Source organism: Hippocampus guttulatus, chromosome 4 (assembly GCF_054856545.1).
Source record: "Hippocampus guttulatus isolate MCC_2025c chromosome 4, RoL_Hgut_1.0, whole genome shotgun sequence".
NCBI classification, from domain to species: domain Eukaryota; kingdom Metazoa; phylum Chordata; class Actinopteri; order Syngnathiformes; family Syngnathidae; genus Hippocampus; species Hippocampus guttulatus.
The window spans coordinates 6,555,001-6,569,558 of NC_141264.1; the positions used below are offsets into that span (position 1 = coordinate 6,555,001).

At 41.0% G+C, this 14,558-nt stretch overlaps 1 protein-coding gene across 2 annotated transcripts in view; it reads right to left on the reverse strand.

Moving 5' to 3' along the window:
• cbfb (core-binding factor subunit beta) overlaps nucleotides 1-5,219 on the reverse strand; it is a 27,478-nt gene extending 22,259 nt beyond the window's left edge. For both annotated transcript variants that reach the window (XM_086109067.1, XM_086109066.1), the window contains exons 1-2: nucleotides 4,814-5,219; nucleotides 4,261-4,347 (exon numbers count right to left, since the gene is read on the reverse strand). In XM_086109067.1, coding sequence (XP_085965193.1) covers nucleotides 4,261-4,347; nucleotides 4,814-4,891 — 165 coding nt within the window. In that variant the 5' untranslated portion in view covers nucleotides 4,892-5,219. The remainder of the gene's footprint in view (nucleotides 1-4,260; nucleotides 4,348-4,813) is intronic.
• Nucleotides 5,220-14,558: the final 9,339 nt, after the last annotated feature.

A 14,558-nucleotide genomic window follows, 5' to 3' on the forward strand; every position in this document is an offset into this window, starting at 1 on the left:
TTTCCTTTTTCGGATATATAATTATGAATTAAACTCATTTTCTAACTATTCAATGTCTTTAAAATGGTTTCAGGCTCTGGATGGAGAACACACTTTCACGTGCTTTGTTGCGCACACACACGCTGAAAAACAAATGAGATGAAAAATTGATTGAATGCACTGTTCCGTCAGAGAGCAACGATTTGTCCAGGCAGAACATTAAGTAAGAAATTTCCATTTTTATGCATTTGTGTGCGTGTGTGTGTGTGTCTGAGACAGATCAATACTAAGGACATTTAGGCTGGATCTTAGCTGGGTGCGTATGAATTATGTACTGTGTCATATTTGAGAGGAGCAGGAGCGAAAGCCTGAATGCAAGAGTAAAAACATAGGGTGAATATGTCATGAAAACATTCCAAATAAAATCATAAAGGATGCCATGATTCTGTGTCTCTGTCAGTCTCCCACGCCAGCACAAACACTCACACACACGTACACACTGGCGCAAACACGCTTTGAGAGAATCTAAGAACACCCAAGTCCTAATTTCTGCCCTATTTGACGTATTGGATTACAACCATCTGACAGTAATTTGCTGCCTACTACTGCGAGAGAGAAAAGGAGGGAAGAAGAGAGAGGCTTGTGTGAGAGGCAAAAAGGGGGGGGGGGGTTGAAGGAGGAACACAGAGAAAGATGAGAAAGAAAAATGGAGGGAACATGGGCAACGGCAGGAAGGAGGACAAATGAGAAGTTCAACAAAAACGGGAAGCTAAATAGAAGCGAGATGGTAAGACCAGAGCCCAGCACGGCATGAAAACCAAGAGTTGTTAAAAGTGCGACTCATACTGAGCGCACTGAGGTTAACTTACTTTGATTTATCGGCCCATCTATCACAATGGCCGTGAACATTTTAAGATTTCTCACCACGTCTAGTCTACGTGATCCTTGAATGCGAAAGAAAATGTGATTTAAAAAAAATGAATCCTCATACAAAATCAACTGTATTATCCGATTAGAGAGTGTTTGTCTTTTATATTATATTCATACATATTGCATTGTTTTTAACTGTGACAATGAGAGCAAATCTCTTTAGATTTAAAAGAGAAAAATATTTTAGTAAGTGAGAAAAAAAAACGCTCTCTGACAATGCCAGTCACAAGTGAGCATTATTATCTTGATGAGCGCTTAGCTTTTCGTGTGCCCCTCGCAGTGGCTAGATACTTACGTTGTGCAATTGTACCTCAACAACTGACCAATGGGTGCACTTCAAAAGCATCAACTTTATCTGGACACCGAGGTGAAGATCTGGCTGAATGAATTTATAAATACTGTACAATATGTATTAATTCATCTTCAAACCATTCACATTTGCTTTAATGACAGATAGGAGAACGACATTTATGCTATACAAGTTGTGTAAACCACATATTAGATGGTGTTATTATGATTTGGGCAGTGATTCCATAAGTATGACGTTATACAAAGAGACCTGCACAGGGAGAAAAAAAAATCAACTTAACTTGTATATCTAAAGCGTAGGCTGACTTGGATTGATCATTGCACTGGTGATGCGTTTCCTGTTTGCCGGACTTGGCTATAAAAAGAAGCCTTGAAGTCACACTGGGGTGTCTTTGTGTCTGCTCGTTGTTCGCACTGACCGTGAAAATAGCAGGCGGTCTTTAGATATAGATACAGTAAATCAGCGACATGATGTCACGGCTGCCGTGGACCTATTACAACTTAAGCCATCAATTGTCACAGTGATGAAAAAGATTATAAATACAGTGAGGACAGACAGTCAGACGCATCCATCGACCAGGAAAGATGGTAAGACTAGACGGGCTCCATCACTCCCTGCTGAGATGGTGACGTGAAAATACTGAAGGAATGTCATCGTGTCTTATTGCCAAACGTCACTATTTTTGGAGAGTATAATTGGACAAGACTTGAAACAGATTTGGCTCAATATGTCTGCGGGCAGAACACTATACAATATGAGTGTTTTATAATGTTATCAACCTATTAAAAGCCATCATCCATCCATCCATCCATCCATTTTCTGATCCGCTTATCCTCACGCGGGTCGCGGGCGTGCTGGAGCCTATCCCAGCTATCTTTGGGCAGGAGGCGGGGGACACCCTGAACTGGTTATTAGCCAATCGCAGATCAAAAGCGACTTCATTTTTAAGAGGAAGTGTTGTTTTTCTTTGCAGACATGGAACTAAAATGAGTCCATTTTCCTTTTGTGAAATCAACCACTTGATTCTACTTATAGATGAAACAGTTGATGATTTACTGATCACAGTGATACAATGTGAAAATGTTTGAAATCATTTAAAGTTTTAACTATCCTCATTTCTTTATTTAGAGCATCGGGTGTGATTGGTCATTTTTAGGGCTTGTTCCGGTGAACAGGCGAAGAAAGAAGCAGATGTGACCCGTAGAAGATGTTCGGATGTAGCTACGACTGGTTAAGGGGAAAGCAGTGATATTTTTTTTTCACCTAGAAAGAGAACTATGGCAAAAGTGTTTGTAACGAAGTCTGTGTTTCTGCTCTGCGGCCACAGTGCATGGTAGTGGGCAGTACCCTTGTCTCCAGAACTCTTAGAAATGATAAAAACAAGTACCGACTCATGCATTGTCAAGGTGTCGGAGAGGACTGCATCCGCTGCTACTCAAAATCTTTTTCATTGTTTATAAGAATGTTGATGGATTTAACTGCATTTAGACTTAAATCAACATAATAACCCTGCATCTACAGAAGACACGCGTATGGATGTTATGATTGAAATTTCAGGTCGAAAGGCCTGCCATCCATCCATTCATCCAACGCTTGTCCTCAATTGGTTTAGAGCTGGCGCTCACACCAGCTGACTTGGTGAGAGGCGGGGCGCCCACTGGACTGGTCACCCGCCAATCACCTTTGGTCATGTCATTTAAAGCATAAAGAAATACAAATAAGTCAATAAGGAGTCGTTACTAACTCACTCTGATATACCTACAAAAGAAGAGAACATTTTTTGGACACTTTGGCAGGTCAGTGGCAAATCTAAATTCTCTAGGCTCATGAAGGCAGTCAGTCTACTACCTGGCTCTAGTCTGGAGAGTCAAAACACCCCCAATTTTTTTTTTAATATTGCACTTATATTGACTGCAAATTTCCCCAGTGTGGGGCAAATCAAGGTTATTTTATCTTATCTTAAAATACTGCCCGCCGCCACATCCCCACCACTGCATGAGCATTAAAACAACATTACGCATGTGTGTCACTGCACATGTGCACATTTTTACCACTGCTGTTATTTAAATACATAATTCTTGGTATTTTGAATTTCATGTGGTCTTGTATGGATGACAATTCATTATGGTTGCTGTTGTTTGCAATTTTGAACATACAAAAAGGGCAAACTATTGTTGATGTTGTATTTATTTTCAAAATAACAGTACAGTATTTGCAATGCTTAAGGTTTATGTATCTGTAATTTTTCACACCGTGATAAGACTGTACTGATGACCGTGATCATTTTTGTCGCTTTAATTGTGCCATGAAGTTGTCAAACCATGACTGTGGTTCAGATACAGGGAAAAGCAGCACACACTCTCCAAAATCATCCTCGACATGGTCATTTTGAACATCAAACTAATAATCTCAATATTACGATGACATACAACCTAAAAGAGATGAATGCACAATGAGTTTGCAGGATGTTCACTTTTACATTAAGAAAACCTCAAATTAAGGGTTCATATCATCAACTGGAAATGTACACAAAATGAATTAAGTGACATTTCAAAAGGGATAAAATCCATTAATTCCAGATCAGACAAATCCATTTGAAGCTGTGGAAGACTTTTTTTTGTACATCAAACCATTGCTTTTTTTTTTTTTTTTTGCCTCGAGTGCACTCGCGCGTTTACTGAGACATGGCAGAATACTTATAATTAGTAATATTATAATCACAATTGCAGCCCAGACAGTGTGATGCAACCACCTGTCTGGGTGACATTGTGTTGATGTCTGGTTGTGCACAAAGCTGACACACTCATGATTGCTGGGGTAAATATTATAGCAGGAAGTATCTGTCAACCCTTATGATGCATGATGGACAGCTTGTTTACTTCCTGGTGTGACATTCCGTGTTTATTCTCCGAATAGTTTGCTTGTATTTGTTTATTTGTCTGTCTACTTATTTCTTTTTACACCTGCATTCCACTAATCAAAAAGAAGAAAACATAAAGAACCTGTGGACTGTGTGTTTAGTTTCGTGATACAGTACTTACTACTTCTGACCGTCCATCTCTGCAAGCGTTCTGGAAGCGGGCTTGTCTCTCCTCATGGGGTCTGTCCCTGAAGCCAGTGTATTTTATCTGAAAAGAAACATCAGAATCTTGAGAAGCCCGGCGACGATTTACACATCGTGTAGGCAGGAAGACGCTTTTAGATAGGCAAAGTCAACACTGACCTGCTTTTTCAAGATAAGCCACGGGAATTTTGATTTAAAATTACCGTGCTTTGCTTCCAAAAGAACAAAAATGATCAAAATAAAACAACAAAATAACGCGCGCAAATAATCTGTCGGAAGCAACTTTCCAAAATGTTCATTTGAAGTTAAAGTAAATGCAGGTGTACGTATTGGGTATTAAATGGCATATATACAGTAGTCACTTGTTCAAGAGAGTCGAATCGCACATGCGGTAGTGATGGGGTTTTTTTTACACTTCAGGCGGTAATTAACTGAATTTATACGGTATCGGACCAAGTAACACAGGAATATAACATCAACCAGGCAGCCAATTGTGTATTTGTGTATTTATTTCCGCCGTGCACGCTCACCTCACACTCTCTGCTCAACTTGCGGAAAAACTCCTCATTCTCAAACTTGCTCCTCTGGTCCGGAACTACCCGCGGCATCTTTCCCAATGTGGATTCCTCACTTTATTCCCCGCTTTCCCCACCCCTCACCATCAACTATAAAACGAACCCGCGCAGTCAAACTTTTTTGGGGGGTTGTTTCTTCGAGTCTGTCAACTCACTTCCCTTCCGTGTGTGAGTCGGCTTGCGTCTTCCTCGTGTGGAGAAATGTGAAATGCTGCTTTCCAAGCGCGTGACTAATGGTTTTGGCTGCCCCGATCGTGTCCTTCTCTTTGCCTTCTGTGCGCCTTATTAAGTGACCCACGTAGACAGGAAAAAAGCCTCAAGATCAATTTGACCGCGTCTCTCTCTCTCTCTCTCTCTCTCTCTCTCTCTCTCTCTCTCTCTCTCTCTCTCTCTCACGCTCTCTCTCTTTCTCTCTGTCTCGCTCTTCCTCTCTCTCTCTCTCGGCCAAAGTCTCTTTACCAATCTGTCTCCTCGAGCGTCTTCTACTCTACCTGTAAATTTCAAACACTCATATCCATAGGCCTAGCCAAACTTCCCACATTAAAGCCACCATTTCTCCCATTATCGATAGATGATATGCTGAGAAGCCACCTATTTAATAATGAATGTGCCACAGATCACGTGACGCCGAGCGTATGAACGATACCACCAAAAGGGCATGATCAAATCCTCGTATATTCATTATTATTATTATTATTATTATTATGGTATCTCACAATGTTTGGGAATTTTCATAAAAACGTGTAAAAATACACATACTGTATGGCCACACAGAATGATGACGAAAATAGGAAATCATCAAAAGATTTTCACCATTGTGGCTTATTAAATTTCCGTATGGCCGTGAAGGCACCCAACACAGTCTACTTCCTGGCTCCGCGGAGTCGCTCTTGCTCTTGTGACTGAACACCCAAAATACCAGCCGCCCCCACATCGCCACCACCCCCATTCACAATAATAATACAACTACATACGCTGCGCGTCGGGCCACTACGCATGCGTGCGGTCCCAAACCGCAAACTTTATGGGAGCCATATGTGAGAGGCGAACGATGCAGGGACACTATTTCAAGGCTCCTCAAAGCAGAGTGGAACAGACGGGTTTTTAACAGACTAAACAGTCAAAACAGGGATTCAAAATTAAACCTTGCAATGGGTCAACTGCACGAACTCTTTGTTTTCATGTGCAGATGTTCATAACGTGCTGAGAACACCGTGTTAGGATGATTCAGTGGACTTACTGTCTTGCTATTTTTGAGCTTCAAAATGAGCCAAGCAGAAGTACTTGGACGGTTCTTAACTGAATCCCAGTGACACTGCTACACTAGCGTGAAAGGGTGCGAGAATCCAGTCAAAAATCCGAATAGCCTCAGTTAAACCCCTTCAGAAATGCATTATATCTTTAAAAATATATTTTTTATAATGTATTTCTAAATTGGTTGCTCAACCCCCTTATATATGGGTCAAAAAAAATTCTAGGGCTTTTATGCGCTGGATCCCTGTGTTAATTTTTAATCAGGAAGCACCAATTCCAGTCCTTCAGAACCCCCAGCCAGCGGTGTTTGAGACGTTTCCCTCCTCCAACACACCCGATTCAAATGTTCAGGATCGTTTTCAAGCTTCTGCAGAGCATGCTGATGAGCCGATCATTTGAATCGGGTGTGTTGGAGGAGGGAAACATCTAAACCATGGGCCCTAGAGGATCCCTGATCGAAATAATAAGGTCAAAAAGAAGAATAAGTTAATAAAGTAGAGTAAGCCTATGAAAGAAGAAAAAATATTGCGACACAAGAGTCATTACACCGAATCTGTGTCATTTGCACCCCTTGGAAATAAAATGTACAAATACATGATAGAGTGAACTGTAAAATACATTATTTTCTGAAGTAAAGTCTCCTGCACATTGATCGGATTGCCTATTTCATAAATATGTTAGGAGAATAATTTAAACTACCCTGAACACTGGAAAAATAGCATCCAATGCCTATTGCAACTACGACTTTTTTTTTTTTGGCTTTGCCATTCAATATGAAAATACCTGTAGAAAACCTTTAAAAATGTGATCACGTTTACAAATTATGCAGCATTATGCAAACTGTACTTGAAGTAGAAAAGAAAAAGTTTTACTTCACACTGTCATTGCGTTTTCACTCAATGCTGTTAACCTAAGACGTTATCGCCTATGAATAATGAAGACATTTCCACAAGTCACAACAACATGGGAAGATCAAAATACCTCACAGTCCTTTAACCTAAATTATGTTTTAAAATATAGTTTATTTTAGAAATTCACTTTTTTGAATACTGTAATGATTTCAGTGTTTACATGCTGTTACTTTCAGTCCAGTTACTCAAATGAGAAGTTTCAGTACAATAAAAATGTGACATAAAAAATGATAAAGCTGCCTAAGCTGGGCTAATACACATTTTGAGTAATTAACTAGGTATATTATCAGATTTGTATGAGAAATTCTGGTTTATTTTGAGAGTGTTACAACAATCCAAAGGCACTAGTTAGATGGAATGGCCCATAAACACATTGGGCTGTATTTTTGTACCCACTGCAAGTCTGGAGCGAGGCACGGTGTAAAGTGCGGCCTTGACTAAGTTTTGGTATTTTCACAGACCCATGCAAGCCAGTCCACTGTGGCACTTTAAAAAGAGTGTTTTGCGCCAACGTAGGCGTGAACACAGCCAACTTGTTTCGCCGTCAATCAAAGCATCCCTTTTAAAATCTGAGCACAATCCTCCACAAGGCGGAAGGAGAAAACGATTTGCTGGTGTCCATGCATGAGGTCAAAAATGCACAATTGTTCAATGAATTGATTTTTGCTGTGATTCAGAGGGTTCGATGCATGCTGTTGTCATATTTAGGAACGAAATATGATGACAGCCGCGACACGTGTGCATATCTCAGAATGTGTATGACTACACCTCAATCAAATTCACCAAAATCATCTCACACTACCTGCACCAATAGTTAGGCATCCTTCCTATAGGTGTAAAGCTGCGATGACTTTCAGCCACCAAATTTTCAGGTGTGCTGAGTTCATCCCAAGGGACCCACCAGAATGCCCACCACCGAGCGGTCTACCAAATTTCCAAACAGACAAAACGGAGCTTGCACCGGCACAAAAAAGAAAAAAAAATCAAGGTGCGGTACTTTTTGAAGGAGCCCATTAAGTGAAGAACCTGCTCAAGTGCAGGTATGTATCTTGTTAGTTTGCAGTTTGGATTGGAAGAGCTTCAAGCGCATCTTTAAACAAATCTTAGCTCCACCAAAAATAAATAAATAAAAAATTTAAAAAAGTACAAAGTCAATTGAGCTAAGCATTTTGAAAGTTGTTGCAGAGTTGTTGAGAAAAGTTTCGCCATTCATCCATCCATTTTCTATAACTTTTACACACCGTGACCTACTGGCCATGAACCTTCATACGTTTTCACGTGTGCTTGCCGAAATAAGAGTAAGAGTTTTCCTGAATTTAAACTCATTTGAAAGTTTTGAAAATTCTCCGGGCACCAAACTTAACAACTTCAGCCCATACATACATGAAAGTGGATCAAAACGAGTTGTGTCCAGTCAACTGTGCGAATATGAGACCAGACTGCATGCACATCAGAATTGTTCACGATGGCAACCGCAGATTATCTGACTAATTGATGAACCTTTTACTGCATCACCAGACTGAGTTGTTAAATCACTCATGCGCTGTTTGGCCTGCAGCAAACATGGGCACAAATGGCCACTTGGAGGAAGTAAAGTAGTTGGCTTTGTCAGCAGGATCAAATGAATCAAAGAAGAATTACCGGGAATCAATGACATGAGTGCCATAAAAAAGCAGTCTTTGTATTCGTTGAACTGTTCGGAGCATATGCTCCAGCCTGAGGCCTGAACCCCCTTGAAAAGTGCTTCTTAGCCACTCATCCTGTCCAGATGTGCTACAAGTATGCAAATCCCTCTGTCCTAAAATAGCGGAATCTTGTATTTTTTCCAAAGTATTTTAGTATTGCTGTTCAATAATTAATGTGATAATGTCACGGACCTACAGTTTGCGTGTGTGTTATTTCACATTTTTACGATTGGATAGTTTCGGTCTATTGTTATTTTTGTTTGACGTAGATGTCATACAGTCACTGCAACGACTATTTGCGGACTGTTGTGTTAGTCTTACGTTAGTTAGCTAGCTTCCGAAAATGTTGGTGACCCCTGCTCTAGATCCACTAGAACAGGGGTGTCCAAAGTCGGTCCTGGAGGGCCGCTGTCCTGCCTGTTTTCCAGCTTTCCCAGGATGCAACACACCTGATTCAAATAATCAGGATCGTTCTAATGCTGCTTCAGAGCTGGCTGACGAGCTGATCATCTGAATCAGGTGTGTTGCAGCCCAGAGAGGTGGAAAACAGGCAGGACAGTGGCCCTCCAGGACCGGAGCTGGACATGCCTGCACTAGAAGGAGACCGTTCTAAGGGCAGCTCTGCGACATTGTTCCACCAGGTTGTCTTCGCTTTGCCCCAAAGTCTCCAAGAGTTCTACTCACCAGGAAGGAGTCACCTCAGCTGGTCACTCTTGCTGTGGAGGAGGAGGAAAAAACGTATGATACAAAAAAACCAAGATGAATAACTACAACGAAAAGTGACTTACATAGGAAAGTGCAAAAAACATGGCGAGGTCAACAAAACGAAGCGCATGAAACATCAAGAAGAATTCAAGACTCAGTGCCAGAGTTCTAAGCAAGATGAATTATCCGACAGAGAAATGACAACTTGGAAGTCCACAACTAGTTGGCTGATTAACATTGGCAGCAGGTGTGCATGCAGGAGGGAAGGCCCTCCTGTGCCACATGCTGGAGACAGACAAGAACGGAATCATGACACAGCTCGTTCAAAATGCAGCAGCGAGACTTCTTAAGAATTCCGATGGGTGGCATCACATCGCACCAATTTAAGCATCATTTCATTGGCTCCCAGTCTGTTTTAGAATTGATTTTAAGATTCAACTGATTCCTTAAAAAGCACTTATGGGACTGGCTTCGAGCCACCTATCCGAAGTTTTAACTACACATGAGTTAGCACGTTGTCTCAGATCCCCGGGTGGAGGCCTCCTGGATGTTCCAAAGTCAAGACTTAAAAATAAAGGTGATCGAACATTTTCTGTCAGAGCTCCTCGACTTTGGAATGATCTCTCTGTGGATCTGAGATGTGCAGATTCTGTTGCATCTTTTAAATCACTTGTTAAAATTCACTTTTATAGATTGTCTTTTGATCAAGGTTTTTTTTCCCCCTTGCTTCCACAAGTGTGTGTGTGTGTGTGTGTGTGTGTGTGTGTGTGTGTGTGTGTTATTGTTTCTGTGGTATGAATGAAGTGTACTGCATCCTGAGAGCACCACTGGAAAATTAAAACCACAATAAAGAACATACCGTTGAATCAATTCCGCTTTGACAGTGTGAATAAAGACGTGAGCTTTGAAATGAATATTTAATATAGTTGTTATTCCATTGTGCTAAGTGGTCATAGTTCTGTGGCCGGTCCGTGTAAATTGATTGTATATTTTTCTTTGTCTTTGCAACACATGAGCCTGCTCAGTTGCAATGTTGTGCATAAGTTAGTTTTCAAGTGACAATGCTACCTTATAGCACGTTGAACATTAAACACAAAATCAGTGCCATATGTTGTGCTTGTTGTACCGTCATTGTTATTCAAGGGCACACACAGCAGTATTTGGCCTTTGTTTTCCGGCGCAGATTATGCTGCGGCCCTGGAAATGGCCTAATAAATATTTAAAACGCATCAATAACACAGGAACGTTAATGATGCTACAGTGGTATGGAGCTGACTCGGGATAATGTGTGTCTACAGACAGGGGATGCCATTCCTGAATAAGTTCTTTGAGGCAGCAGCGTGTGTTCTCGTTTTGTTATGATGCCTGAGTGTCATCTGCTCCAATATTCCGTGTTTGCAAGGCTCTTTGCTGTCTGCATCTCTGTCATCTGAAGCGAGACTGAAAACTGCCGCCTGAATTGTCTGTAAAAGTATTTCTGCTTTTGCTGCACTAAAGGGACAAGTAAATAATTAATAAGCCCAAAATATTTCAGATATTGCCAATGGAGTACTTTCACCATACTGCTTCTGCTTTTGTGAAGGCCTTAGACGACAACTTTTCTCATTTCTTCCGTAGTTGATTAAGTGTCAACGTTCAAAAATAGTTTCTATTGAAATGATGAACAGTATGAGAGGCAAAACAGACCCAAAGCTTTAGCTTTTAAAGTGTTATCTTTTATGAAGGAACCGGCGACACAAGTACTCATTTAGACACTGGATTTCTTTACTTAGACAACGTCCATCACTTACCGTTGACATCATCTACACACGTAAAACCATGGACACATTAGTGTAGAGCAGGGGAGCCGTCTGCATGTGCGTATATTTATTCTTGGTGTCAGACGGTGGGATCCCGTGGCTTACAGACAAATTTGGAATGGCGCATGGTCGAGTAATTTAGTGGATCAGTTACAATGTTTGGTCAGCCAGTCTGTCTGGTTGTATATTTGGCTGGCTGTCCGCTTTTTAATCATGCCTGGAATCAGGACCCCCCCCCCCCCCCCCACACACACACACACACATTGAAAAACAAAAAAGCTTTGGAACATTTTTGTAAATGTGTAAAAATAAAGAGAAATCTCAAATGAGATGCAATCCTGTTATCCAATCTGCCACATAATGCAACCCAAAGAATATTAGACACAATGAAACTATGCATTACAGAGGATATGCACACCTGCAAGGAATATGCAAATGGTATTTCACCAGCGGTATGCTGTTTGTCTTCACTCCAATAGTCCCATGCAGTAATTCACCCACATTTATTTTAAACGATGAGAAATCAGAACCTTCCACGCTATGCTTATTGTTACACACTTTCGTCCCTTAAGGCTTCTCGTGTCAACACTAATCCTCCCTAACCCTATAGTGGTGGGCATGGACTCTGTCACTGATGGAAGGTCTGTCAGTCCGTCACTTATGCCGGATTGTTGGGAACACATGTCACATGGTCCTTCTCGGGGGTGACTTGGACTGGGCTTGCCTTGAGGAGGGGAAGGAGAGGGCGTTTTCTGCTCCGACATAAAAAAAATAAAGATATTGAACATCGCAAGTCAATCCGGTGACCTGTGGTTGTGTTGGCTGCTAAATCGCAGTTCCCATTCTCCCTTTTAAATATATTTTTGTGCACCTGCGTGTGACGTAGTAAGCGGTTCGGCAGTCATCATTCAGTCGCTATTTCAGACTGGTAAGTACGTTCTTGACTCTGATTGGTTGTTGATGGTCCAGGCTGGCCTGAAATAATGATGTAAGGATGACTGACAGGCGACGTAGCCCCAGTGGTCATGAGTATGTTCTTGAATCTGATTGGCTCTTGCCACTGACCAAAATATTGATGTGTTACTAACGGTCCTAAAATCGTGGTGACCAACTGTAATTTGGCGATGACGGAAGTGTGGTTGAAATAACTATGACGGAGTGACGGACTGACAACAGACGGGAGTCCCGCAGGCGACATTTTACTGGATAGCCCACCTCTGCAGTTTCCATTCAGGGGCTGCAAATGAAAATTGCACCCTCTGGTGTTATTGTCAAGAAATAGCATCGTGTGGTGCCACATGCAACTGTACAGTATAGAATGGACCACAAAAAGAATGGTGCGATTATCAAAAAAGAAGCAAATCGCCGGGGTTGCTGTATCCGGGGTAGCTCATCATCTGTTTTCACATGACCAGGATAAAAAGTATACAGTTATTGATTAGTAGCAGTTATTCATTTATCTCTGGTGTCTCAAACGATGACATACTTTGTCTTTGGGCATATAGAGCATGGCCGATAAATTCTCATTACATGTTTTTGCATGCGCAGTCTGTCTTTATGGAGGATTATGCATCATTGGGCGCGGACTTCCAACAGCCAATAATGTTTCTTGGAGGGGAATACTTCCGGTCCGCCTTCATCATGTCTGAGTGACTCCTGCTTTTGACGGAATTTGCCCCACCGAATATGGTCACCATGTCTACATCTTTACCTCTCTTTCTCAACATAGACTCTCCACGTTGAACTTTTTAAGCAACGGTGGGCTCTGTTCATTGAGATATATCCTGAATTAACAGTTTTTTAATTTACTTTGATCTCTTTTCGACACACAAGCGAAGCCGTTCCCTCGACCAAGAATGAAAAAATATATATAAGGCCCTGCCCTCTTAGGTTATCCTTGGTTGTTACGTCATTATTTGTTGTTGACTAAAGGGTGTTGAATATGTTGCGTTTTAATTACAAGATTTTGTTGGAATCCCAGTGTTTTGTGTTTGTGTGTGGTTTCACAATACCATACCAAATTACCATTTACTCTCTTTCTGTCTCACAGGTGGGTGCAGAAACTGCGCTTCACAGCAATGTGATCAGGTTGACAAAAAATTGCTATGTAATTTTTTTCTACTTTTCGTAATAGTTCAACTGTTCCAGATGTCTGCTACACCTAGTCCTGAGATTTCTTTCATTTAACCACCCACTTGAGAAAAAAATACAACTATTTTAGAAATGGTCGGATACAGCCATGATAAATATCCTCTAATGTTTTATTTTGTACTCCAGTAATCCTCATCTGGAGAATTATTCCACTAAAATGCACTAATTAAAGTTTTAAGGCTAACACGTTGTCATCACGCTCACAGTTTATTACGAGGGAACAAAGTCGTTCCTCAAACAAAACATGTTTACACACTACCACCCTCTGTTTCTGTTTTAACGGGAAGTTGTTATTATTTCCAAAGGCAGTTGCTGTAGCAACCACAGACCAGTATAAAAATTCTGTCAACTTTTTGGTCAGGGTATTCCCACTCACACATCATTAGAATTTATCGTTTGAGTGTGTATATGCTCGTGTGTCTTGTGTTTTACATGACTCCAGATAGGGACGGACTAAAACACTTCATTTAAAAAAGTGTAAGTTGAGGGGCTCGTAGGTTTTACGTTTAGAATGGGCAAAAAGGAGAGGACGACTTCGTTTAAACACAGCTCTTTCTTTTTTCTTTTTTTTCCAACGGCTGCCTCCTAACTCTCGAACGAACACTCCCCCTTCCGGTAACGACCCGCCTTCCTGCTTTTCTTCCCCAATCACATGTAAGCAACATAAGAATATTTCAGGACGTATTAAACAGAGTATAATTAAGGTAACTAACATAAAAGAATATAATGCTTAAATATAAAATGATAATAATTAACAATTTAACAAAAGCTTACATTCTTCCCCCACCCACTAGAGAAATGTCCTCATTTCTTCTAACACTCAACTATAGAATCCAGGTTACAACAAATTAACAACATTACACAGGGGGGGGGGGGGTTAAAAAAGCATCAGAAACATACAATCACATCAGAACAAAGTCTTTGAAACGTGAAGGAAGTTTAACTTGGCGGTGGCCTGGGCGTGAAGAGGAACCGGTGTTTGAACCCAGTGCTGCAGGCAGAACGGTAGGCCTCTGGTCCACAGATGAGGGAATAGGTAAATCTGTATCAGTCGGATGAGCTTACAAAAGCTTCACGTGACTTAATGTCAGAAAACTATCATTATCCTGAACAGTCATTATCAAAACTGACTTTCACATCTCTACAACTGGCCACTTCAACCTCTGAAAATATCAAAACAATCGCACCGATATTT